The sequence below is a fragment of the Chiloscyllium plagiosum genome, chromosome 31 (assembly GCF_004010195.1).
Source record: "Chiloscyllium plagiosum isolate BGI_BamShark_2017 chromosome 31, ASM401019v2, whole genome shotgun sequence".
In the NCBI taxonomy this organism is placed as follows: Eukaryota; Metazoa; Chordata; class Chondrichthyes; order Orectolobiformes; family Hemiscylliidae; genus Chiloscyllium; species Chiloscyllium plagiosum.
This window is the reverse complement of record NC_057740.1, coordinates 4,154,380-4,181,017: the sequence shown is the minus strand read 5'-3', so window position 1 is coordinate 4,181,017 and position 26,638 is coordinate 4,154,380. Positions and strand designations below refer to the sequence as shown.

Below are 26,638 nucleotides of genomic sequence, written 5' to 3'. Positions count from 1 at the left end.
CAATTCACCTGACCTGCACATCTTTGGACTGTGGGAGGAAACCGGAGCACCCGGAGGAAACCCACGCAGACACGGGGAGAACATGCAAACTCCACACAGTCAATCGCCTGAGGCGGAAATTGAACCCGGATCTCTGGCGCTGTGAGGCAGCAGTACTAATCGCTGTGCCACCGTGCCGCCCACGTATTCAAGGGCGGAGGAGCGGGAAGTGGAGGAGATGCGGTGGAGAGCATCATCAACCATGTCTGAGGGGAAATTGCGGTCTTTGAAGAAGGAGGCCATCTGGGTTGTTTGATATTGGAATTAGTCCTCCTGGGAGCAGATGCAGCGGAGGCGAAGGAATTGGGAATATGGGATGGCATTTTTACAGGGGGCAGGGTGGGAGGAGGTGTAGTCTAGGTAGCTGTGGGAGTCTGTCGGTTTATAATAAATGTCTGTGTTAAGTGGTCGCCCGAGATAGAATTGGAGTGGTCTAGGAAGGGGAGGGAGGAGTCTGAGACGGTCCAGGTAAATTTGAGTTCGGGGTGAAAGGTGTTAGTAAAGTGGATGAACTTTCAACCTCCTCGTGGGAGCATGAGGTAGTGCCGATACAGTCATCGATGTGGCGGAGGAAAAGATGTGGGGTGGTGCCAGCGTAGCTACACTGGATTACATGCAGGTGAGGATGTGACTCGTATAGAAAATAAAGCACTTAAAATGTTTGCTGTGTAACAGTGTGAATTTGTTAAGCTGAGACATGGTGGGATGCAATGTAATGACATTTTGCTTTCCTTCCCTTTTCCTTAAATACAGGAAGGCAATAGTCCCCAAGGCAGCAATCAAGGTGTACGAATCACCTCCGAACAGCAGAAAAAGAGCAACTTCTTCCGTTGTCTTCTCCTGTAATGAACATTGCCTTAAAAAAACAGCCCAATTTCTCACTGACTTGAAGTGGAGTGTGCACGCTCTGAGCTTTTCCTGGATAGACGGACACTTGCTCTGGAGAAGCCTGTTGTGCTATTGAAGGCCTGAAGAGATCAAGCAGCTGAGAATTTTTTTTTGTTAGCTTTTAGGATCTGTCTGATGATTACCTCAGGAGTGGAAATGGGCGAGTCAGAATCTTCTGATGGGAACCCCCCCCCCCCCCCCCCCAATTTACTGATTTCCAATCTAACGGGCTGTGATTGTTTGGAATCCTAATTTTCCCATTTCCTGTGTTCCCCTCTGGCTTTCCTTTCTTTTGGTTTCTCCTACAAATCTTGTGTTGTGTAGATGCTCTGGCATTTCCATTGATCTCGCTGTGCAATATGCTGCAATTCCTGTTGTCATGGCTTCACACAATGCTCTGTACTTGCCAGTGCGTCCCAGTGATTGGACTTTTTGTTCTGTCAGTAATTGAACTTCTTTATCATATGTGTACCTTGGAGATGTTAATGGTTGTGCAAAGGATTGAGCAGCCCAAATGTCAATTTTCAAACCTAAAGGCAGATTTCCCTAAGTAGCTCCCTCCCTATGGTGGTGATGTACTACATGCAGCAGAGTTGTTCTGGATCAGATTGAAGCAGTTGCCAAGTGTAGTTGTGGATGTAGTACCTTCAGTTTAACAGAGGCAATTAGTCTGCATCACTGTGTACAGCAGACTAGACTTTGACAACAAACCTTGGATAGACTCCACTCGTCACTTCCTTGTATTTGCTGTGGTAATGCTACAAGCCTGTGCCAGTTTTAATTGTTAAACTGGATTGGATAGAAATGGCCAGAAATCAGAAGGCAGAACAGAGAATTAGGATAATTACTGCTGCAAACTGTCTGGTTCCCCAATGTTGTCTGAGAAAGAATGTCTCCAAGAATGAAATGGAGGGTGGAATGCAAAAGGGAACAGGATGGGACAGGATATGGTAATATCCTTTTTTTTAACTTGCTGATGTGCAATAGCCATGAATTTATTGAAGAAGCCTCGTTCATCTGGTAGTTTTTGTTTTCTTAGAGCGCCTTGACCAATGGAGCCAGCTAAACCATATTTTGAATAGTATTTCGATGTTAATGCTTAAACTGATGGGAGTCTGTGCTGTCTAAATCATGCCACTACTGTAAGCAGAGTAGTTATTAATTTACCAGTTCCAAACGTCTAGTTTAATGAATTAGAGACTTAAAGCACAGTAAGCAGGTCCTATTAATTCAGCTTATGCATAATGCTCAAACTTGAGTACTGAAATAGTCAAACCCCTCAGGGAGGTTAAATGCACTTTTAGTTGATGAGCAATGATTAATGGCTGTCATCTCCTTTAGTATTTGTGGAACAGGAGAGATCTGTGGATTGGAGTATACCAGTAGATTTGCCTCTTGCACTATCCATTCTTGAGCCAGTCCCTGTTTGTGACTATCACTGTATAAACGTAAGTACTGGACAGTCAATTGTACCAGAACTTGCTGATGATACTATTATTATTAGTCCTTTAACATGGAAGTATTTGTTTGAAGTTCCCTTACAGCTGGGGTGTAGCTAAGATGCTGCTCGGTAGACAAAAGGAGAAAGGTTTTAAAGACTTTAATTCCTGGAATATTGCTTTCTTTTTTAGAAAAAAAGCAATGAAAGGAAACCAATTCTCTTCCGATCTTTGCTGTCTTCTCTTGCCCCCAATTCAGATCAAGGAGGTGTATGTGTACTTGTGTTAAGTTGCTGCTTCCAAACTAGAAGGGAAAACGAGGAATAAAGGGAATAGATGGATAATTCCGAGCCTTTTGAACAAAATATTTGGACTTCTCTAATCCTCGAGGTTAAAATCCAACATCATTGCTACATTGGAAGATGTTCTTTCTTGAGTGGTGCATGGTTACTGCACAGACAACAGTGAAGGAGGATGGGACAGAAGTGGCCAACCATTGATATCACTGTGTACAATCCACCTGTGTGTTGACTGCACTTTCTCAGTATCCGTTGTAGGCTCATTCAACAGTTGCTGAACTCAGACAGACCTGAATGTCTTTTGTGAATGTTACTAAGCACTTTGTGTAGCTCAATGGACGAAGGAGTGAGAACCCACCCACTTAATTCTATCAGAAAAATGAAACCATTTTGAAATGTGGCCATGTGCAAATCATGACACAGGTTTAAACAGCCAGTCTGATGACTTCACCAGAATCCCCTGCCACATGGCACTATAAATGTACAGTGGGTACCTCCCACAAAGTCTATTTTCAACTAAAAAGTTTTCCTGTCTAACTCAATCCCACAGGGATGCACTGACTCTGACACATGCACGTTTACTTTCTTTCTGTATGAATATTGGGGTCAAATGTAACGGCCCAGTATGAAACTGAGAACCCTAGCCCTTTAGGGATGTGAGGAATGCCTCTGAAGCTATGCTTTTCAACAATTTGTGGAAAGCCCTGTTTCCAGTTTCAATTTTTTTCTTTTTGCAAGTTATTTTAATATTTTCCTGAGTAATGGCAGGTGATTCATGGCTGTTGAGTATCAGTTGGAAGGAAAAGATTCTTTATTCATTTGATGTATGTGAAATTCTATTTTTGAACTGTTTGTGATCGCAGTCTCCAGAATCTCGCTGGTGCTGACCTCCGAATGACCCTGAGCTCCACAACACAAAGCGCCATACTGCCTCGCCTATGAAAGCGGCCTCCAGACCCCAACGATCTCTTCATTCACCACTGTTCTCTTCAACTCTCAAACTGAAGATTTTATTTTTTTTTTATTTTAAATTAAGAAAGGTTGTTATGTGTTTATTTTCTTGTGTGGATATATTTTGTTCTGAACTTCAGTGTTCAATGCTGTGTGGCTCAAAGTTGTTAGATTTTCATGCTTTTATTGTCCAGGGTGACTGTGGTACTGAAGCAATTACAGAATTAACAGCTCCCCTGGCCCAGTAAAATACACTTCTGCTATATTGCAAATATGTCTCTTCAAGACCATGAATACAGTGCACAAGGTCATTCTGAGGGACCACATGGGGTGAAACTGTAAAACCTGTTGAGAAGTGGAGTTTGTGGATAAAATGTTGGCATTTGATCAACAGATTCTGCATTGTCTCTAACCCTCGTCAGCAAAAATTCTAACTGGTCAGCTTTGTGTAAAACTAACAGTACCTTAAGTTCTTTCAAAAGTGCTGGCTAGTATTGATGGGAGATATTGCAGAGGCAACCCTCCACCCACATGGCCAGTGTTTCAATACAGTCAAATATCATAAGGGACCCACCCCGAGGCAGCTAGGTAGTTTGTGGCAGTGTGGTTATAATTGGGAAGATGAGCCTTGACTTGACCTGACTGAGTCTTTTGTGATTCCATTGGCTGTAGCTTGACTAGAGGCAGGAGTGGGAATCTCATCATTCCAGTATTCTGCTCTGTCTTCTATACTGTCATAACAGTTAAGATGATCCACATTCTGACATGGCGCTGATGATGCTATTGTGCTTCATACCCAGACCCCCCGAGGTGTGGCCTGTGTGAGTTAAGACAGTGTGTGGGCTGCAAATTATAGAGTGCCCTTCCTCTTGTCAGTTTGAACGATCACAATTGAAACACAGTATTTAGGAAGATGCAGCTAGATTGAATGTGGATATGATTGTACCTGTTTCAGAATCATTGTTCCTATATTTCCTTCAAACATTCCTTGTGTTAAAGGTGTCCAAGATTCATTTGGTTTGAAGGGATGGGAGGCTGCATTGTTTCAGGTGACCATGTAAATAGCTTTACTTTGAAATGAAGCCACTTTATAATTCTTCTGTACTTCCTGAAGTTGCTGGATTTATAGATAAAAGTGGAGTTTTAATTAAATTAAAATGTGAGTCTTTAAAAAGCAGGATTGTCTGCTCTTGCAATTGAGTAGTTATTGAAGTATGTGATTTCCAAGGTGGCAGAATGGGTGCTGAATCAGAATCCTGGCAATAATACCTGAACATCACTAGTTCTGAACTTGTCATAAAGGACCTGCTGGGGATTTAGATCCCAGTCATGATGCCTACATTTGAGTGATTCCCATTAAACTAGCAGTTACACTTTCTACCTCCCATTGAGATCTGTACAACTGCATTAATCCATTCTTGCCAGTTTCAAGATACTATTGCTAATTTCAAAAATATTATTAGAAAATCCATAAGTTTGAAATTGGTAAAGGAATGGATTTAAGTTTATTATTAAACATTTCGCAACATATAAACCAAGCTAGAGATATTATTCTTAACTGAGGTTAACTCATTTAAACAAAGATGGTTGCTGAAATACATATATCCAGCAGTATGTGGGAACATTAAATATGGTACAGTAAATAGTGCTGTTCACCAGTCTGAAAGAGGGTAAGAGCAGTTGCATTGAATGCTTTATTGATTCTTGTCGCATTTACCAAAAGACAGTACAAAGTGTTGTTTTGTGTACTATACAGGCAGATCGTACCATAAAGTGCATCAGGGCAGAGCAGAGTGCAGAATAGTGTTACAGCTGCAGAGAACATAGAACATTACAGCACAGTACAGGCCCTGCAGCCCTCGATGTTGTGCTGACCTGTGAATCCAATCTGAAGTCCATGTAACTTACACTTCTATTTTCATCCATGTCTATCCAATGGCCATTTAAATGCCCTTTAAAATTGGCGAGTCTACAACTGTTGCAGGCAGTACCTTCCATGTCTCTACTAGTTTGAGTAAAGAAACTATATCTATATCTATCACCCCTCAATTTAAAGCTATATCCCTTTGTGCTAGCCATCACCATCTTAGGTAAAAAGCTCTTGCTGTCCATCCTATCTAAACCTATGGTTATCTTATGTCTCAATTAAGTCACCGCTCAATCTTCTCTCTCTCAAAAACTGCCTCAAGTCCTTCAGCCTTTCCTCATAAGATCTTCCTTCCGTACTAGGCAACATTCTAGTAAATTTCTCTGAACTCTTTCCAAAGTTTCCACATCCTTCCTATATGCGGTGACTAGAACTGTCACATGTGGCTGAACCAGAGTTTTGTACAGCTTCAGCGTGACCTCATGGCTCCAAAAGTCAATTTCTCTACTAATAAAAGCTAGCACACCATATGCTTTCTTAACAACCCTATCGACCTGGTTGGCCATTTTCAGGGATCTGTGCTCTCTGCTCATCTACACTACCAAGAATCTTAGCATTAGCCCAGGACTCTTTATTCCTGTTGCTCCTTTCAAAGTGAATCACCTCAGACTTTTCCGCATTAAACTCCATTTGCCATCTCTGCAACTTATCCATATCTCTCTAACCTACAATAGCATTCAGTACTATCCACAATTCCACCGACCTTAATGTCATCTGCAAATTTACTAACCCATTCTTCTATAACTTAATCCAGGTGACTTATAAAAATGACAAAAAGCAGATCCTTGCGGTACACCAGTAGTATTTGAACTCCAGGATTAACATTTCCCATCAGCCACCACCCTCGGTCTTTCAGCTAGCCAAGATGCTAAGTCATCCTCAATCCCATGCCTCCGTATTTTGTGCAATAGCCTACCATGGGGAACCTTATTGAAATCCATATATGCCACATCAACTGCTTTACTCTCATCCACCTGTTTGGTCACCTTCTCAAACTCAATAAGGTTTGTGAGGCATGATCTACCCTTCACAAAACTGTGTTGACTATCCCTAATCAACTTATTCCTTTCTGGATGATTATAAATCCTATCTCTTATAACCTTTTCCAACACTTTATCTACAACTGAAGTAAGGCTCACTGGTCTATAATTACGAAGGTTGTCTCTACTCCCCTTCTTGAGAAGGGAATGATATTTGCTATTCTCCAGTCTTCTGGCACAACTGTAGACAATGATGACATGAAGATCAAAGGCTCTGCAATCTCCTCCCTGGCTTCCCAGAGAATCCTAGGATAAATCCAATCCAGCCCAGGGGACTTACTTATTTTCACACTTTCTTGAATTGCTAATACCTCCTCTTGGTGAGCCTCAATCCCACCTAACCTATTAGCCTGTATCTCAGAATTCTTCTCGACAACGTTGTGTATTTCCAGCAGAAAATTGGCGAAAAATACTCATTAGTGCATCCCCATCTCCTCTGAATCAACACACAACTTCATGCTACTATCCTTGATTAATCCTAACCTTACCATAGTAATTGTATTACTCCTGATATACCCATAGAAAGCCTTAGGGTTTTCCTTGATTCTATCTGCCAACAACTTCTTATGTCCCCTCCTGTCTCTTCTTGGCTTTTACTCTAGGTCCATGGAATTTCCATAGAATCCCTACAGTGTGGAAACAGGCTTTTTGGCCCAACAAGTCCACACTGACCCTCTGAAGAGTAAGCCACCCAGACCCATTCCCCTACATTTACCCCTGACTAAGACACCTAACCTACACATCCCTGAACACTATGGACAATTTAAGATGGCCATTTCACCTAAGCTGCACGTCTTTGGACTGTGGGAGGAAACCGTAGACACCGGGAGAATGTGCAAATTCCACACTGGCTGTTACCACAAGTCCCTGGTGCTGTGAGGCAGCAATGCTAACCACTGAGCCACCGTCCCGCCAGATCTTTCCAGGCCAACTTGCAACTTTCAAGTGCCCTAACTGAGCCTTCACATCTCATCCTAATGTAAGCCTTCTTTCTCTTGACAAGAGCTTTAACTTCTTTAGTAAACAACAGCTCTGTTGCTCGACAATTTCCTCCCTGCCTGACAGGTACATACATATCAAGGTGCAGAGAGATTAGAATTAACATTTCTAATGTTAAAAAATCTGATAACAGCAGGGAAAATGCTATTCTTGAATGAATTTGTACGTGTTCAAACTTTTCTACTGTCCAACAGAAGAGGTTGGAAGAGCATATAAGCAGGCTGGAGGGGTCTTCAATTATGTTGATTGCTTTCCCGAGGCAGTGGGAAGTATAGATGGAGTCAGTGGATTGAAGGCTGGTTTGCATGATCAACTGGGCTATGTTCGCAATTCTCCAGCGTGTCTTATGGTCTTGGGAAGCTGTACCACACTATGATGCATCCAAATAGGCTGCTTTCTGTGGCGCATCTATAAAAATTGTGAAGATCCTTGTGGACATTTCCTTAACCTCCTGAGGAAGTAGAGATGTTGTGTGCTTCCTTGACCATCGCATCAACATGGATGCACCAGGACAGATTGTTGATCATCACCCCCTGCAACTTGACTCTCTCAACTATCTCTACTCCAGCACCATTGATGCGGGCAGGAGCATTCTTTCCACTTCGTTTTTAGAAGACAATGACCAGCTCCTTTGTTTCGTTGAAATTGATGGAAAGATTGTTGTTTTTATAATGTGCTGCTAAGCACTCAATCTTTTTTCTATATTCTTTCTTGTTGTTGCTGTTATATCCCTTTTCAACCCTTCCTATTCAAATACCTACCCATTTGCTTTTAAATGTATTAATTGTGACAGGCTCCACCACTTCTTCTGGCACCTCATTCCATACATGCATTACCCTCTGTATGAAAAAGCTGCCTCTTAGGTACTTTTAAATCTTTCCTCTCTCACCTTAAACCTATGGTCTTCTCTCCCCACCCTGGGGGAAAGACATTGATATTCACCCTATCCATGCCCCTCATGATTTTATAAACTTCTATAAGGTCATGCTCTCACCCGCCATTGCTCTGGGAAAATAGCCCCAGCCTATTCAGCCTCATCCTAAAGCTCAAACCCACCAATCCTGACAGCGTCCTTGTAAATCTTTTCCAAACTCTTTCAAGTTTCATAACATCTTTCTTGTAGAAGGAAGACCAGAATTGAAACAATATTCCAAAAGTGGCCAGTACACTGAATGTACTGACCAATAAAGGCAAACATACCAAATGCCTTCTTCACTACCCTGTCAACTTGTGACTCCATTTTCAACAAACTATGAACCTGCACCACAAGGTTAACTCTCCACAGGACCTTACCATTAAGTGTGTAAGCACTGCCCTGATTTGTCCTACCAAAATGTAGCAGCTCTGGTTTAAACTCTATCTGCCACTCATTGGCCCATCTGATCAAGATCCCATTGTACTCTGAGGTAACCTTCTTTGCTGTCCACAACACCATCAATTTTGGTGTCATCTGCAAATTTACTAATCATACTTCCTATTTTCATACCTAAATCATTTATAGAATGATAAAAAGCAGTGGACCCAATACCCATCCCTGCAGCACACCACTCATCACAGACCTCCAGTCCAAAAAGCTACCCTTCACCACCATTCTCTGACTCCGGCCTTCATGCCAATTCTGTATCCAAATAGCTAGTTCTCCCTATATTCCATGAGATCTAACTTTATAAACCAGTCTACCATGAGGATCCTTGTTGAACATCTTACTGAAGTCCATATAGATCATGTCCACCACTCTGCCTTCTTCAATCCTCTTTGTCACTTCTTCAAAACACTCATCAAGTTAGGCACAATTTGCCATGCACAAAGGCATGCTGACCATCCCAAATCAGTCCTTGTATTTCCAAATATATGTAAATCCTATCCCTCAAAATCCTCTTCAACAACTTGCCCACCACCGACGTCAGGCTCACCGGTCTACAGTTCCCCGGCTTTTCGTTACGACCTTTCTGAAATAATGACACTGTGTTAGCCAACTTCCATCTTCCAGCACCTCACCTGTGGCTACTGATGATACAAATATCTCAGCAAAGGGCTCAGCAATCACATCCCTCGCTTCCCCCAAAGTTCTAAGGTGTAACTGATTTCATGCCAGGGATTTATCCACGTTCAGCAACACTTTCCCTGCAATATGTACACTTTTCAAGATATCACTATTCATTTGCTTAAGTTCCATATCCATTTCCAAGGAAACACATGTAAAATACTCATTCAGTATCTCATCCATCTTCTCCAGTTCCATAGATAGGCCGCCTTGATAATCTTTAAGGGGCTCTATTCCCTCCCTAGTTACCCTTTTATCCCTAATGTATTTGTAGAAACCCTTTCAATTCTCCTTAACCCTATTAGCCAAAGGTATCACATGTCCCCTTTTCTCCCATCCTGATTTCCTTCTTAAATATATGCCTACTGCCCTTACACTTTAGGGATTCACTCAATGCTGCTGTCTATACTTAATGTATGTTTCACTCTTTTTCTTGGCCAGAACCTCATTTTCTCTAGTCATCCAACATTTCCTATATCTACCAGCCCTGTCTTTCACCCGAGTAGGGATATACTGTCCCTGGATTCTTGTTATCTCATTTTTGAAACCTTCCCACTTTCCAGCCATCTCTTTACCTGTGAATATCAGTGCCCAATCAACTTTTGAAAGTTCTTGCCTAATATTGTCAAAGTTGGCACTCTCCAGTTTAGAACTCTTAACTTTTAGATCAGGTTTATCCTTTGCCATAACTATATTAAATTTAATAGAATTATTGTCACTGGCCCAAAGTGCTCCCCCACTGACACTTCAGTCACCTGCCCTGCCTTATTTCCCAAGGTAGATCAAGTTTTGCCCCATCTCCAATAAGTACATCCACATACTGAATCAGAAAATTTTCTTGTACGCGCTTAATAAATTCCTCTCCATCCTTTCCCTTAACACAATGTAGTCCCTGTCTATGTTTGGAAATGTAAAATTTCCTATCATAACCACCCTACTATTTTTACAGATAACTGAGATCTCCTCACAAATTTGTTTCTCAATTTCCTGCTGACTATTGGGGGGGTCTATAGTGCAATCCCAGTAAGGTGATTATCCCTTTCTTATTTCTGAGTTCCACCCAAATAACTTCACTGGACATACTCTCTGGAATGTCCGCCCCAAGTACAGCTGGAATGTTATCCCTAATCAAAAATGCCACTTCCCCATCTCTCTTGCCCTCCTTTCTATCCTTCCTATAGCATCTATACCGTGGAACTTTAAGCTGCCAGTCCTGTCCATCCCTGAGCCATATCTCTATCAGAGCCATGATATCACAGTCCCATGTTCCCAACCATGCCCTGAGTTCATCTGCGTTACCTGTCAGGCCTCTTGCATTGAAATAAATGCAGTTTATCAGTCTTACCTCGTTCTCTGCTTTGCTCCTGCCTGCTTTGACTATTTGAGTTGCTTCTTTGCCAAACCACACCAGCCTCACACTGATCCCTTTTCTCCAGCTCCCCCATCTGCCCACCACCACCAGCTGCCACACCCCACACCCCCTACCTTGCTCGTTTAAATCCCCTATATTAGTTCTCTTCCAATTCACATGCAACCAGTCCTCCTTATACAGGTCACTTATACAGCAGAAGAGATTTGAGTGATCCAAAAATGTGTATCCATGCACCAGTTCCTCAGCCATGCATGCATCTGCTCTATCCTCCTATTCCTACTCTCACTAGCATGTGACACCAGGAATAACCCTGATAATACTTCCCTCGAGGACTTACTTTTAAACATCCTGCCTAATTTCCTATATTCTCTCCTCAGAAACTCGTCCTTGTTCTGTGTCATTGGTTCCAATGTGTACAACGACCTCCTGCTGGTCTCTCTTCCCCTTTGAGAAGGTTCTGCACGGTCTCTGAGACATCCTTGACGCAGGCCCCTGGAGAAGACACATCATTCTGATACCTCGTTGCTAGCCACAGAAATATCTGTCTGTGCCTCTGACTAGAAAGTCTCCTACCACAATTAATCGCTTGGAACCTGATGTACCTCTCGTTACATTAGAGCCAGTCTCGATACCAGAAACATAGCTTTCAGTACTACATTTCCCTGAGAGTCTATCACCCCCTACATTTTCCAAAACAGCATACCTGTTTGAGATGGGGATAGCCAGATTCCTACACTACCTGCCTACTCCTCCTACCTTCCCGAGAGGCAATCCAACTGCCCGACTGTATCTGCGGTTTTTCTGTCTTCCTGCCATCCATCACACCCCCTAGCTCCTGTAAATTCTTCATTGCCTCTCACTGCTATTCCAACCTATCCATGCATTCCAATAGGATTCGCAACCAAACACACTTCCATAATCATCGATAACATGGAATTTCTCCGTAATATCCCACATCCGACAGAAAGTGCACATCACTGTACTAAAGGCCATCTTTGCACCTTAACTATCTACAGGCCCAGAAAATAACACCATCTTACTGCTCTAAAAACACTGCTCTATGGTAACTTGGTACCAGTGTTTTGTATTTTAAAAACATTTAATCCAGAGACAGATCTCAATGAAACTTTTTTTAAAAAATCACCCTACTCATTATGATAGATTTACAAAGGAAAACTGAGTATGGTTCGACTGAAGGCTAAATGACCACCTCCTGCTCTTATGCTCTGAGGCCATTTGACTCGTTGTGTCTGTACTGGCCCTCCGAGGAATTAATTTACATACTGTGTGTTGCCTGCACACCACATCGCTGCATGTTTTTCCTCTTCAAATATTTAGAAAACGTAGAAAATTACACCACAGAAGGAGGTCATTGCTCATTGTGCTGGCTGAAAAATGAGGCACCCAACCTACCCAAATCTTCCAGCACATGGTCCATGTTAAATGGGACATGGAGTCAATTTCCAGGCTCCTTTTTAAGCATGTTCAGGATATCTGCCTCTACTAACCTTTCAGGCATTGCGTTATGCGCCCGCTAGTGGTGGCTCAGTGGTTTGTGCTGTTACCTGATAGAACCAGGGACCTTGGTTCAATCGCATCCTCGGGCGACTGTCTGTGTGGAGTTTGCACATTCTCCCCATGTCTACATAGGCTTCCTTTGGGTGCTCCACTTTCCTCCCACAATCCAAAGATGTGCAGGTTAGGTGGATTGGTCATGTTAAATTGCCTATAGTCTCCAGGATGTGCAGGTAAAGTAGATTAGCTATGGATAATAGGAGTTACAGAGATAGGGTGAGGGGATGAGTTTGGGCAGGATTATGCATGGAAGGTCAGTGTGCACTCAATGGGCCCAATGGTCTTCCACACTGTAAGGATCCTATGATTCTACTGAGTGACAAACATATTTTCACTTCTCACCTGTGATCCTTCTACAAATCATTTTATCATATCTGCAAAGGGAAATAAGCCCTTCCTATCCGCTGTATCTCAAATGTCAATCAAATCTGCACTCAGCCTTCTCTATTCAAGGGACAATAATTCTAACTTGCTTAATTTTTCCTCATAGCTGCAATTTTCTACTCCTGGCATTATTCTCATAAATCTCCTGTGTCCTCTTGCAAGAGCAATTAGATATTTTCTGCAATGACATGACCAGAGTTGCATAGTTTTAATCATTCATTCAAAGTTGTTAGCTTCACTGGCTGCACCAGCATTGACTGCCTGCCCATACTTGCCCTCATCCTTCTTGAATCACTGCAGTCCATTTGGTGTAGGTATGCGTTCAATGCTTTTAGAGAGGGAAATCAGAATTTTGACACACAGGAAAAACAACAATATGTTTCCAAGTCAGAATGGTGAATCATTTGGAGGAGAATTGAAGATTGTGGTATTCGGATATATCTGCTTCCCTTCTCCTTCCAGGGGTTGGTGATTTTCTGCACTATATCATGTCAATAGTACACATTGCTGTTGGTAAAAGCAAGGACTGCAGATGCTGGAAATTAGATTCTAGATTAGAGAGGTGCTGGAAAAGCACAGCAGGTCAGGCAGCACCCGAGGAGCAGGAAAATCGACGTTTTGGGCAGGTGGAGTGGATAGGCGGAAAGGAAAATAGGCAGGTAGGACAAGTCATGGGGACAGTGCTGAGCTGTAAGTTTGGAGCTGGGGTGAGGTGGGGGATGGGGAAATGAGGAAACTGTTGAAGTCCACATTGATGCCCTGGGGTTGAAGTGTTCCGAGGCGGAAGATGAGGCGTTCTTGGGCTTATGCCCGAAACGTCGATTCTCCTGTTCCTTGGATGTTCCTTTTCCAGCAACACATTTTCAGCTCTATTTTCCTCAACAGGCTAATTAACAGAGCTGCTGGAGGAAATTACTTTTGAAAATGCTGATCAGCTTTCCTCCCAGACAGTGGGGCATTGCAACAGTTAATTCTTTCAGTGCTTACTCAGTCTAAATGTGGAAAAGATTGGATCTATTCTTTCCTGGTGTGAGTCATAGCACCTGAATAGAGTTCCACCCACAGGGAAATGCAGACACTGACACCGTGGTATGGTTAAACATCAGAACAGAATCCAGAGGGTTCGGTAAACACAACTGACCAGATGGGGACAGGTGAGCAGCTTCAGGACTGGGAGAAAAAGATTTGAACCCTGGCCGAGGGTAATGCTGTGAAGGTTAGTGATGTTATTATGGAAATATCATCTGGTTCTTGAGAATCATCTAACAGATTGGACTTGAATGAATTTAAACTTTACGTTTTAACAAAGGGGACTCGTCTCACTGAGGTCCACATAACCCAATCAGGAGGCATTCAAGGCAGGTTTAATCAGGGAAATGATTATACAGAGCTTCAAATAACTAACTGCCAGTGATAGCCTCGAGTCATAGATCAGTGGAATGTCTAACCAGGTGTCTGATTTGGAATTTTCAACAAGTTATGGAAAGCTTAAACTTGAAAATTACCAAAGTAAATTAAACCTTAGAGTGATTGAATCCAGAAAGCATCAATAGGAGGAGAGGACCCAGTGGCATCATCACTCGATTATTAATCGGAAGCTTGGATATTGTTCTGTGGACCTGGTTTAGAAATCCCCCATGGCAAATGTTGGAATTTGAATTCAATAAAAAAAATCTGGAATTAACAATCGACTGATGACCATGAAAACATTGTTGATTATTACAAAAATCCATTTGGCTTGTTAATGTCCTTCAGGGAATGAAATTTGCCATCCTTACTTAGTTTGGCCTTTATGTGATTCCACACTCAGAGCAATGTGGTTGACTCTCAACCGCCCTCTGGGCAATTAGGGATGGGCAATAAATGCTGGCCTAGCCAGCGACACCCTCATTCTGTGAATGAATTTAAAAAACACCAGACCAAAACCATACTGATCAGTGTACTTATGGAAGGATGTTGTGCATAGGAAACAGTTCAAAGAAGGTTTACTACACCTGCAATGAGCAGATAGCTTTATGAGGAGGCACTGGACATTGTACCACCTGGAATTTCCAAAAATCAGAGGTGACTTTGTAAGATATATCTTTGCAAGGGAACAGAATCAGGTGAATATTAAAAGAATAGTTCCTCTTCTGGCAGAATCTAGAACTAGGGATCATCATTTAAAATTGTCCACTTAAGACAGATGTGAATGAGGAAGCATTTTGTTTTTCTCTCTGAGGGTTGTGAGATTGGAATTCTCTTCCTCAAAAGGCAGTGGATCTTAAAATATCTTTAATGAAGAGGTGCATACATTCTTGATGATCAAAGGGATGAAAGATTATTGGGGAATACACAGGAATATAGAGTTGAAGTTAAAATCAGTGCAGTCATGATCTTAATGAATGGCCCCAAGTCATGTACTGCTTGTATATTCAAATGTCCATTAAGTGAAAAGTCTTGTGAGATTTACAGAGGTATATGTGTTAGGTGTTACAGGAAAGGTACTAGCATGGATACAGGATTGACTGACTGGCAGAGAATGGGAATAAAGGAGTTTTTTTTTCAGGATGGCAGCTGGTGACTAGAGAAATTCGCAGGGTTCAGTGTTGGGACCGCGACTCTTCACATTATACATTAACGATCTGTAAAAAGAAACTGAGGACATTGTTGCTAAGTCTGCAGATGACACAAAAATAGAGGGACAGGAAAGGGGGCAGGGAGGCTGCACAAGGACCTGGTCAGGCTAGGAGAGTGAGTAAATAAATCACAGATGGAATACAGTGCAGGAATGTGTGAGGTTATGCACTTTGGTAGTCTTATGGACCAGATCAGACTCCCTCAAAAGATTTTAAGAAGTTAGCCTCGATCCTAATATTTTCTTATTTGAAAGGCGAATATAAAGTGTCTGTTCCAGATGCAATGCGACTGGTCAAACTACTCGATATTAAGCAAAACAATTTATTTAAACACTGTAGTTAAAACACAACCAAAGAAAGAAGAATTTAGAATAGCTTAACTCTATTGGAAAATTAAACAGAATAATAAGACTCAGTAACTATTACTAATTAACTGTTCCAATATGGTAACATCCCATAAACACATCCCTTTGCAAAAAAGGAAAATTCAGACACAGATTCTCACATGCAGTTCTCCAATCCAGGAGGAAAAAAACATCAAGAGAAAATTCAGAGATTGTAGCAGCTAGGAGACATTCACTGAAACCTCCAATTCTGTTGAGACCCCAATAGCTTCTGATGCTGTTCAGAAATCCTGATCTGACAGAGCTGGCCACACCATTAACACTGCATTTAAAAAAAAAACCTCAGGGCCTCCCAATCTGTTTACATTAACCCAGAGTGTTCAAAGCCGCTGCCTTACAACCCGTCTTCAAAATATAAGGATAAAATAATCTTTAAAGCCACAACATCATCGAAGGTTGAAGAACAGGACAGAGGCATAAACTATTTTCTAAATAGGAAAACACTTTGGAAATCTGAAGCTCAAAGGGATTTAGGAATCATAGTTCAGGATTCTCTTAAGATTAACATGCGGGTTCATTTGGCAGTAAGGAAGGTAAATTTAATTAATTTCAAGAGGGCAAGAGCAGAGATGTGCTGGTAAGTCTGTACTAGGCTCTAGTCAGACTGCATTTAGAATACTGTGAGCAGTTTTGGGCCCTATATCTAGAGAAGGATGTACTGGCCTTGGAGGGGGCCCAGAGGAAATTTACAAGAATGATCCCAGCGATGAAGGGCTTATCATATGAGGAGTAGTTGAGGACGCTGGGTCTGTTCACAATGAGGTTTAGAAGTATTAGAGAGATCTGATTGAAACTTGCAGAATACTCAAAGGCCTGGACAGAGTGCTCATGGAGAGGATGTTTTCGCGAATAGGAAAGACTAGGGTCCAAAGGCACAGCCTTACAGTGAAGTGGGCAACCCTTTAGAACTGGGATGAGAAGGAATATCTTCAGCCAAATAGTGGTGAATCCATGGAACTCATTGTTTCAGAAGACCGTGGAGGCCAAGACATTAGGACAGAGATACATAGGTTAATGACTGGTACAGGGATCAATGAATACAGGGAGAAGGCAGGAGAGTGAGATTGAGAAAGTAGTCAATGGGCCAAATGGCCTAATTCTGCTTCTATACCGTTTGGTTTATACTATAGATATGTGGCAGATATATGGAGGTAGGCCATAAATGGTCAACAATCGCATTCAATGTGGAACAGGCTCAAGGGTCTGAATGGCCTACTCTTGTTCCTATGTTCATACTGGGGTGGGGAGTCAATATTCTATGATTCTTTTATCACTAGCTGGATTAGCATTTTTTGCATATCATGATTACCCCAGAGAAGATGGGGTGAGCTACCTTCTTCAACCTCTGGAGTCCATCAATGCAGGCCACGTGCAATGCTGTTAGGAATGAAGTTCCAGAACTTTGATCCCATGACAGTGAACCAACAGTAATCATGGGTCTAATACTTTTGTTCTAGATTTCTGAGGTCATGGGTTTGGGTGGAGCTATTTCAGGAAGCTGCATTTTCCAGATTGTACGCACTGCATGTATTGGAGGTGGAGGAAGTGCATGTTGAAGTTGGTGGATGGGATGACAGTTAAAGCAGGCTGCTTTTCCTGAATAGTTATTGGAGAGTATTCCATCATTCCCCTGACTTGTGTTTGTTCATGGTAGACAGACTTTGGAGAGACTGGAGCTCAGTTACTCACCTCAGATCAGATTCTGGTCAATTACACTACAATTGGCTTTATCATTGGAAAATGCAGCGAGTGGAGCATATGAGTTGCAGGATAGTGGAAGTGGAAACCCTCGCTGGTCCAACTGAGCTTGGGGAATATGACTTGAGTGAAAGCAATTGCACAGCCTCACTCAGGACATATCGCAATGGGACTCTAGATCAACCCACAGCAAGACCACAAAACAAAGCCAAGCCTTGCCAAACAGTTAAAATTTTCTTCAAGATCCAGGCCGGCAAGCCATTGTAGTTGCTGCCTGCAGACTCAAGACAGAAAGAGTCCCAGTCGACCTAAGTTAAGTAAGAGAACCTATAGCCCAGTATCCAGGAGAGTGCATACCCTGGAAAGCACATCGACATCTGAATTGGAACAGTTAAATTGCTTAGCAACATCAAAATCAGAACCAATTAAAATAGACATCTGGTTAACTGGTCGGTCAGTTCAAATAAACGTAGATACTGGCGCGGCCATTTCAGTGATTGCAGAACCAGTCTTTATCAAGATTCACTCTGGACTCTAACTCTTACATTTGCACAAGACCTTGGCTACACAGCAAAACAATACCAGGGAACCTTTACAGATTAAGGGTACAAATTCGGTTCCGGTCTCTTAGGAGAAGCAGCTGGTCCAGTTCACACTGATTATAGTAAAAGGCTTGGCCTAAGCTTGATGGATGGAATTAGTTGTGAAAGATTCACACGGGTTGGCTCAACATTTTTCGATTCAAAAATGGCTGCCTGAGTGAATTGAATACCTGGAAGTTTACAGGAAGATCTAGGGACTATCAAAGGAGGCAAGGCCATCTAACATGTTGACCAGGAAGCAATTCCACGATTCTGCAAGGCCCGCCCAGTGCTATTTGCCTTCCAGGTAAAACTAGAAGCCGAAATCAGAAGACTGGATAACAAAGGAATCACCATTTGTACCAAAAGTGAAGCACAACAGGTCAGTTCGCCTTTGTGCGGATTTTAAACAAATGGTAAACTGTTTCTCACAGATGGACAAATACCCAATCCCTCGCATAAAGTACTTGTACGGAAAGCTGGGAAAAGGGCAGTCCCTCATGAAACTGGTCATAAGCCGTGCGTACTTGTATTTGAGATTAGATGAAGATTCCCAGAGGTATGCTACAATTAATATCCATAAGAGTTTGTACCAATATACGAGATTGCCATTTGGGATATCATCAGCAATTTTTCAAAGGATGATGGAAAGCATTTTACAAGATCTACCTCAGTTCGCCATTTATCTAGGTGATATGCTAATAACAGGAAAGACCAATAAGGAGCACTTAGAGAACTTGGACATAGTCCTAAGACATTTTTTTCTGGCCGGGCATACATCTTAGAAGAAAAAAATGTGTGTTCCAGGTGACCTAATTGGGCTCCAAAGTCGACAAGACTGGGCTAAATCCATTAGAAGATAAAGTGAGTGACCAAAGGTGCTCAGTCCCACGTCTAAACTGGAGCTTAGTTCTTTCCTCCAGCTAGGGAATTAGTATTGAAAGTTCATATACAACCTGGCCACCATCTTGGCCCCTTTTGCATCAACTCAGTCTTGGAGATGGTCGCATAGCCAAGCCATTGTTTTCAGGGAAGAGAAGAAACAGCTATTATCCTGTAAGGTGTTGGCAAACTATGATCTGTTATTTTTGAGGAGAAAGTGAGGTCTGCAGATGCTGGAGATCAGAGATGGAAATGTGTTGCTGGAAAAGCGCAGCAGGTCAGGCAGCATCTAGGGAACAGGAGAATCGACGTTTCGGGCATTCCTGAAGAAGGGCTAATGCCCGAAACGTCGATTCTCCTGTTCCCTAGATGCTGCCTGACCTGCTGCGCTTTTCCAGCAACACATTTCCATCTATGATCTGTTATTGACATGCTATGCCTCCCCACACAGCATCGTGGTAGTATTAGGCCATACATGTCTCCATTGGGAGGAACACCCAATAGTGTATGCTAACGCAGAGTGTAAGTACATCCAGATAGAGAAGGAAGGTTTGGAAGTCATATTTGGAGTCAGAAAGTTCCACCAATAACTTGCAAATGTAAATTTGTTAATAATAATGGACCACAAACCTCTGCTAGGTCTACTTAAAGCGGACAAGGCAGTGTCACCCATAGCTTCAGGCTAAATTCAGTGATGGGCTCTAATATTAAGCCCATCTAATTACAAGTTGGAAGACCATCTGGGAGGCCAAGTAGTGACTGCGGATGCATTGAGTTGTCTCCCACTGGTAGATGCACCATCACTGTAAGAGTTCGTAATAGCTTTAAATTTTCTGAACACACTTGCAGTCACAGCTGACAATATCAGACTTTGGATGCAGGAGGATCTGGACCTGGCAAAACTGAGACAGCTGGTGGTGATGGGGGAAACCAAAAGGCCATCACAGCCAGAACTGAAACCTCTTTGGACCCAGAGAGACCAGATCACAGTAGAGGACGGCATATTATTATAGGAAGCAAGAGTGTTTATCCCAAGCAAAGGTCGCTGCCAGATACTGGCTGACTTCCACCAGGGTCATCCAGAGATTTCCAAAATGAAGATGTTGGTGAGAGGTTATGTCTGGTGGCCAGGATGGTTTGCAGACAGAGGCGCATTGATGGCGCAATGCAAAAAGGACAAAAAATACTGCCTGGACTCCCAACATTTGTGGGAATGGCTGGGCAAACCCTAGACTTGGCTACATTGACTATGCAGGTCCTTTCATGGGCTCAATATTCTTAGTCGTTGTGGATGCCCACTCAAAGTGGTTGGAGATGCAGAGAGTTCATCCATTAAACATAGCAACAAAGGGAAAAAAATGTGCGCATCTTTTTATTTTACTGGCAGGGAATTCGAGTATGCTCTAAAGTTGAATGGTATCTGATGTATAAGCTCAGCTCCATACCATCCACCATCCAATGGTCTGGGAGAAAAAGCTGTCAAAACTTTGAAGGGAGGTTTCATGAAACAGCTTACAGCTTGGCTTGATTTAAAACTGTCCCAGTTCCTATTTGATTATAGCACCATCTCCCATGCAACTACAGGGATATTCCAGCAGAGTTGCTACTGGGGAGAAGACTCCACACCAGGTTAAATCTGAGCTCCCTGGATCTGGAGTGGGGGAAGGGTGAAATGGCGTCAGGAACATCAATGCCAGGTACACAATTCCACTAAGCAAGAGAGACAGTTTACTTCAGGGGACAAAGTTTGTTGTAGGAACCATGGGAATGGCCCTATATGGGTAAGAGGCATGGCCACAGAATATGAGTTCCCTGATTGGAACTATTAAGCTGGTCCAATCAGGGAGCCCTGGCTGACAAATAACATTGAACATAGAACAATACAGCACAAAAACAATACAGCCAAACATGACGGCAAATTAAACTAATATTTCGTGCCTGCCTTTGGTCCATTTCTTTTCATTCATTGCATATTCATTTGCTTATCTAGAAGTCTCTTAAAAACCCCTATCATATCTGCCTTCACCATCACCACCCCTGACAGTGCATTCCAGACTCCTACCCCTCTCTGGAAAAAAACTTGCCCCTCACATCTCCTATGAAGTTTCCCCCTCTCACTTTAAATGCATATCCTCTAGTTTTAGACATTTCAACTCTGGGAAAAAGATTCTGACCATCAACCCTATCTATGCAACTCATAATTTTATAGACTTCTATTAAGTTTCCCCTCAGCCTTCACTAATCCAGAAAAAAACCCCATGTTTTTCTAGCCTCTCCTTATAGCTCATACCCTCTAATCCCAGGCAGCATCCTGGAAACCTCTTTTGCACCCCTTCCAAAGTCTCCACATCCTTCCTGTAATGTAGCAACCAGAAAATACTCTAACTTTGGCCTAACCAAAGTCTTATAAAACTTACAACATGACATCCTGACTCTTGTAATCAATTCCCTGGCCAATAAAGCATGCCATACGCCTTCTTTACCACCCTATCTACTTGTGTGGCTGCTTTCAGGGAATATGACTTGAATCTCAAGATTCCTCTGTATATCAATGCTGTTCAGGGTGTTGTCATTAACTATATGTTTCCTTAACATTTGATCTCCCAAAGTGCAACATTTACCATCATTAAGAGTCTGTAATGGTTTTAAATTTTCTGGACATATTTGCAGTCACAGCTGACAATATCAGACTTTGGACACAAATGGATCGGGCCCTGGCAAAACTGAGACAGCTAAAGCTAAATCTGCCAAATTTGCAACTGATCTAAATCTATATCTGTATTTTTTGACAACCTTCCACACTATTCACAACTCCACCGATCTTTGTCTCATCTGCAAACTTACTAACCCACCCATTTACATTTTCATCCAACTCATTTATATAAATCACAAACAGCAGAGGGCCCAATATGGATTCCAGTGGAACACCACTCGTCACAGACCTCCAGCCAGAAAAACACCCTTCCCCCACTACTCCCTCTTCTATGGGCAAGCCAATTCTGAAACCACGGGGCCAAGTCACTGTGGATCCCATGCCTGCTTCTGGATGAGCCTGTCATGAGGGACCTTTGTCAAAAGCCTTAGTTAGATCCATGTAGACAGCATTCACTGCTCTACCCACTTCAATCATCTTTGTTACCTCCTCAAAACATTGAATCAAGTTAGTAAGATATGACCTGCCCACACAAAGTGAGTCTACAACTAGAGAACATAGTCTCAGAACGAAGAGGCACCAATTTAGGACTTGAGCTGAGAAGGCATTCCTTCTCTCCGAGGATTGTGAGTCTTTGGTGCTCCTTGCTACAGGGAGCTGTGGGGACAGAGTCCTTGTGTATATTTAAGGCTGAGACAGGTAGACTCTTGATCAGTCAGGGAATCAAGGGTTAAAGGGAAAAGGCAGGAAAGTGGATGTGAGGAATGTCGGATCAGCCAGGATTCTATTGAATAGAGGAGCAGGCTCAAGCGACTGAATGGCTGACTGCTGTTCCTGTTTTGGATTGTCTCATGGTTAGTTCCAGACTGATTTCAGGTGGAAAGGGATGATGATCTACAAGCAAGAGAGAAGAAAATCTCAGCTCCACAGGATAGATGAGAGCTGGTGATGTAACCTGACTGAAACCATTAACTGGAATGTAAATTGTCAAGCTCTTTCACTCTGTGACTATTGCAACTCCCAATCAACATGCAATGGAATTGGAGCAGCCTGGATTAGGCAATACAATCTGACTTGGTAATGTCACCCACAGCCTGAGAATAAAGATGGCAAATAGCAAGCTGGCTACAAAACAATAAAAAGCAATGGTCAAGATGGAAATTTGGTAGGAAATGGTCATAGTCATGGAGCCATACACTACAGAGAAGGGCCTTCAGCCCATCCAGCCATGCACTGATATAGCTATACTAGTCCCCTTTTTTTTGTATTAGGCCCATAGTTTTTAATGTTATGATTCATCAAGTGCTCATCCACATACTTTTTAAAGGTTGTGAAGTTTTCCGCCTCACCTACCATCCCAAGCAATGCATTTCCAGACTCCCACCACCCTCTGGGCAAAATGATCGTCCTGTAATCCCTTCTAAACCTCTATCTTTCACTTTAAAACAATGTCCCTTTGTTATTCAACTAAGGAGACCAGCTCCTTTCCACACACCCCCTGAAAGCCGCTCATAATCTTACACACCTTGGTCAGGTCCCCTCTCAACCTTCTCTGCTCCAAAGGTAACAAACTGCGCTCATCCAGATCTCTCCTTAACTGAAATGCTCCATCTCAGGCAATATTCCTGGTGAATCGCCAATGCAGAGGAAAGGTCCAGACTGACTCCAAGTGGAAAGGGATGAGCCACAAACAGGATAGAGGAGAACCCCCTCCATTTTCCTTGGGGTTTGGTGCTGAGATCACTATTTACATCAAGGATTTCCACTCAGAAACTGGAAGTGCAAATTTCAAAATGTGCAGCTGGCACTACATTGGGGGATGTAATTAATCCTGAATAGACAGGCAGAAGGCTGGAAAAGCCAGGCATCGTTAGGAGGTGGAGAAGTTGACGTTGCGGGTGTAACTCTTCTTTAGGACTTAATTAATCCTGAAGCAGGCTCTGATAAAGTCTAGGAAGACATTAATAACAAATATCGACCACGAGTGATTGGTTTGACATTTTGAAATAAAATGCTGCTGTAATTTTAAAGTGGGAAGTACCTGCTGGGGATTTAATGTTCATCTAAACAGGAAACGCCATCACCGTGGTTTAAAGGTTGTTCGACTTTTGAAGGAAGAACTGGAATGACTGACTATTTGTACGGACTGGTTTACAAATGAAGCCTGTATCATACCTTTAATTCTCTCATACATTCTCATAGTCATAGCAAGAATCATAAAGGGGAGAACGATGATAGTTCAGCATGAATGGTGAGTAATTATAGGTAATCTTGTGATTAAAGGAAATTAGATCATGCAAGCAAGATACTTTTTGTTTGTTCAAGACAAGTGGGCATTGCTGCCAAGACCTATATTTATTCCCCATCCCTAAAATTGTTCTTGAGAAGATGGTGGTAAGCCAACCTAATGACTTGTGTGGGCAGTGGTAATGTCACAGGAGTCATACTTCAGCAACCCAGGTAGACCTCTGCAGCCATGGGTTCAATTCCCACCCTGACATGAGGGGAATTTAAATGTAATTAATTCATCTGAAATGTAAAATCGAGTCTAAGTAATCATCAAACTTTTGGAATGTTACTAAATGTGCTTGACCGCTCTCGCAAATTCGACACACTTGTCACAAACCACAGCAGAAAACTCAAGAAGGAATCAAACTGGGTTGATATACTGGCATACTTCAGGCACTAGAGACTGGAACAGCAGGCCCAGTGCTGTCAACCCTGGCACATCATTTCCACATGGACAAATCTATCCAGTCAGTCTCTTCCTATCATCAGTAAAGAGATGAAAGGGAATAATCAATAGTGCTATCAAGCAGCACATTCTCAGCAACGACCTACTCACTGACACCCAGTTTGGTTCTTCCAGGGCCTAACCTCAATGCAACCTTGGTTCAAACCTGGACAAAAGAGCTGAATTCCAAAGATGAGGTGAGTGTGACAGCCCTTGACATCAAGGCTGCATTCGACTGAGTGTAGCATCAGGCGCCCTTGAAAATCTGGAGTCAAGGGTACCTAAGGGAAAACTCTCCACTGGTTAGAATCATACCTGGCACATAGGAAGATCAATATTATTGTTGGATCTCTGCAGAAAACCTAATCAAAATCTTTTGACCATCAACTGCATTAGCAGCATGATCAATATCCTGGGGAGTTCCATTGATCAGAAATTGACTGGGCTAGCCATATATGACATTGGTTCGAAGAACAGATTAGACGCGGGGAATTGTTTAGGAAGTAACCCACCTGCTGCTTCCTCCAAGCCTGTTCTCCATCTACAAGGCTCAAGTCAGGCGTGTGATGGAAATGTGCCACAACATGGCGGGATGTTGACACCATCCATGACAAAGCAGTCTGTTTGATTGGCACCACATCCACAACCATTCACTCCCTCCACCACCGACACTCAGTAACAGCTGTGTGTACCATCTATAAGATACTCCACAGAAATTCATTGATGCTCCTTCTACAGCACCTTCAAACTCCTTCCATCTCGAAGGACAAAGACAGCAGATACATACAAACACCACCGCCTGCATGTTTACTCCAAGCCACTCCCTTGGAAATATATCACCATTCTGAATCTCCCTCCCTAACAGCACTGTGGTATTCCCACACCTAATAGACTGCAGCTGTACAAGAAGGCAGCTTACCACCACCTTCCCTATGGAAATTAGGGATGGACATTCAATGCTGGCCCAGCCAGTGACACCCACATCTCCTGAATGATTTTTTTTTAATCCATCAGATTGGACATTTTTCATTTCCGTCTGTTTTTGAGGATGGGGGAAGTTGTTGAGGAGAAGGGAGAAGATAATAGGTTCTGTTCTTCGGGCATTTGAACAATTCTGAACAAGACTTTAAAATATTGTGACATTTCTGAGAAGTAATTAATGTGGTCAGTGACAGGGTGTTTGCTTGAGTTCTCCGCCTGAACGTGAGTCCTTGGCATTTATTTGACGAACAACAGTAAAGTAGGTTTTCTTTCCTTTGGTAGAAGGTAGTTCCCCAGTCTGCCTCAGCCAACACATTGAGTGGTTAAATACCATGCTAGTAACCTGAAGAATTTCTGGAATATTTTTCTAGAGCAACACATTGAGCAACCGATTAAAGAACAAGCTAGGAGGTGATGTTGAACTTGTACAAGATATTTATTACACCCGGGCTGGAATATTATATACAGGAAAGATGTGAATGCATTAGAGAGAAAGCAGAAGCGAGAATGGTCCCAGGGATGAGAAATTTCAGTTCTGCAGATAGATTAAAGATGTTGGGACTAATCTCCTTGGAGAGAAGAAGGCTGAGAGGAGATTTAATTGAGGTTTTCAAAATCATGAGCAGGCGAGATAGAATAGATAGTGTAAATCTGTTTAAACTTGTAAAAGGAACAAAAATGAGGGTGGGGGCTGGCATAGATTTAAAGTGATGTGCAAACAAAGCAACAGTGATCTGAGAAAAACATTTTTCACACGACAAATAGTTAGAGTGGAGTGCACTGCCTGGAAATGTGGTGGAGGCAAGTTCAATTGAAGCATTCAAGAGGGTCTCGGATGATTGTTGGATTAGAAATAATGCGCAGGAATTTGGGTGAAAGCAGGAGATTGGCACAATGGGTCAAATAGCCTCCATCTGCACTGTGACAATTCTTGTGATTCTGTAATTATGTTTTAGACCTGGCATTCTGTAATGAAAAAGGGCTACTAAAAATCTTTTTGATAAATAACTTTTAGCAATGACGGAGACGATAGAATTTTACATTATTTTTGAAAGAGAATTAGTCCACTCTGAAGTCAGGGAGTTAAATTTGAACAAAGGAAGGTAAGAGGTTGGAATAGACTGGGACAA

General features: G+C 42.4%; 2 protein-coding genes across 3 annotated transcripts in view; both read left to right on the top strand.

The window, feature by feature from the left end:
- rab8a (RAB8A, member RAS oncogene family) overlaps positions 1-4,793 on the top strand; it is a 22,150-nt gene extending 17,357 nt beyond the window's left edge. Inside the window, exon 8 of the mRNA XM_043720864.1 lies at positions 793-4,793. Within this exon, the coding sequence (XP_043576799.1) occupies positions 793-885 (93 nt within the window). The 3' untranslated portion in view covers positions 886-4,793. The remainder of the gene's footprint in view (positions 1-792) is intronic.
- Positions 4,794-14,062: 9,269 nt separating this feature from the next.
- The window catches only part of LOC122565077 (cell surface glycoprotein 1-like), a 45,381-nt gene continuing 32,805 nt past the window's right edge, over positions 14,063-26,638 (top strand). The window contains exon 1 of one of the 2 annotated variants that reach the window (XM_043720711.1): positions 14,063-14,173. The gene's annotated coding sequence lies outside the window, so the exon portion shown is untranslated. The remainder of the gene's footprint in view (positions 14,174-26,638) is intronic. The other variant, XM_043720710.1, reaches the window with a different exon arrangement.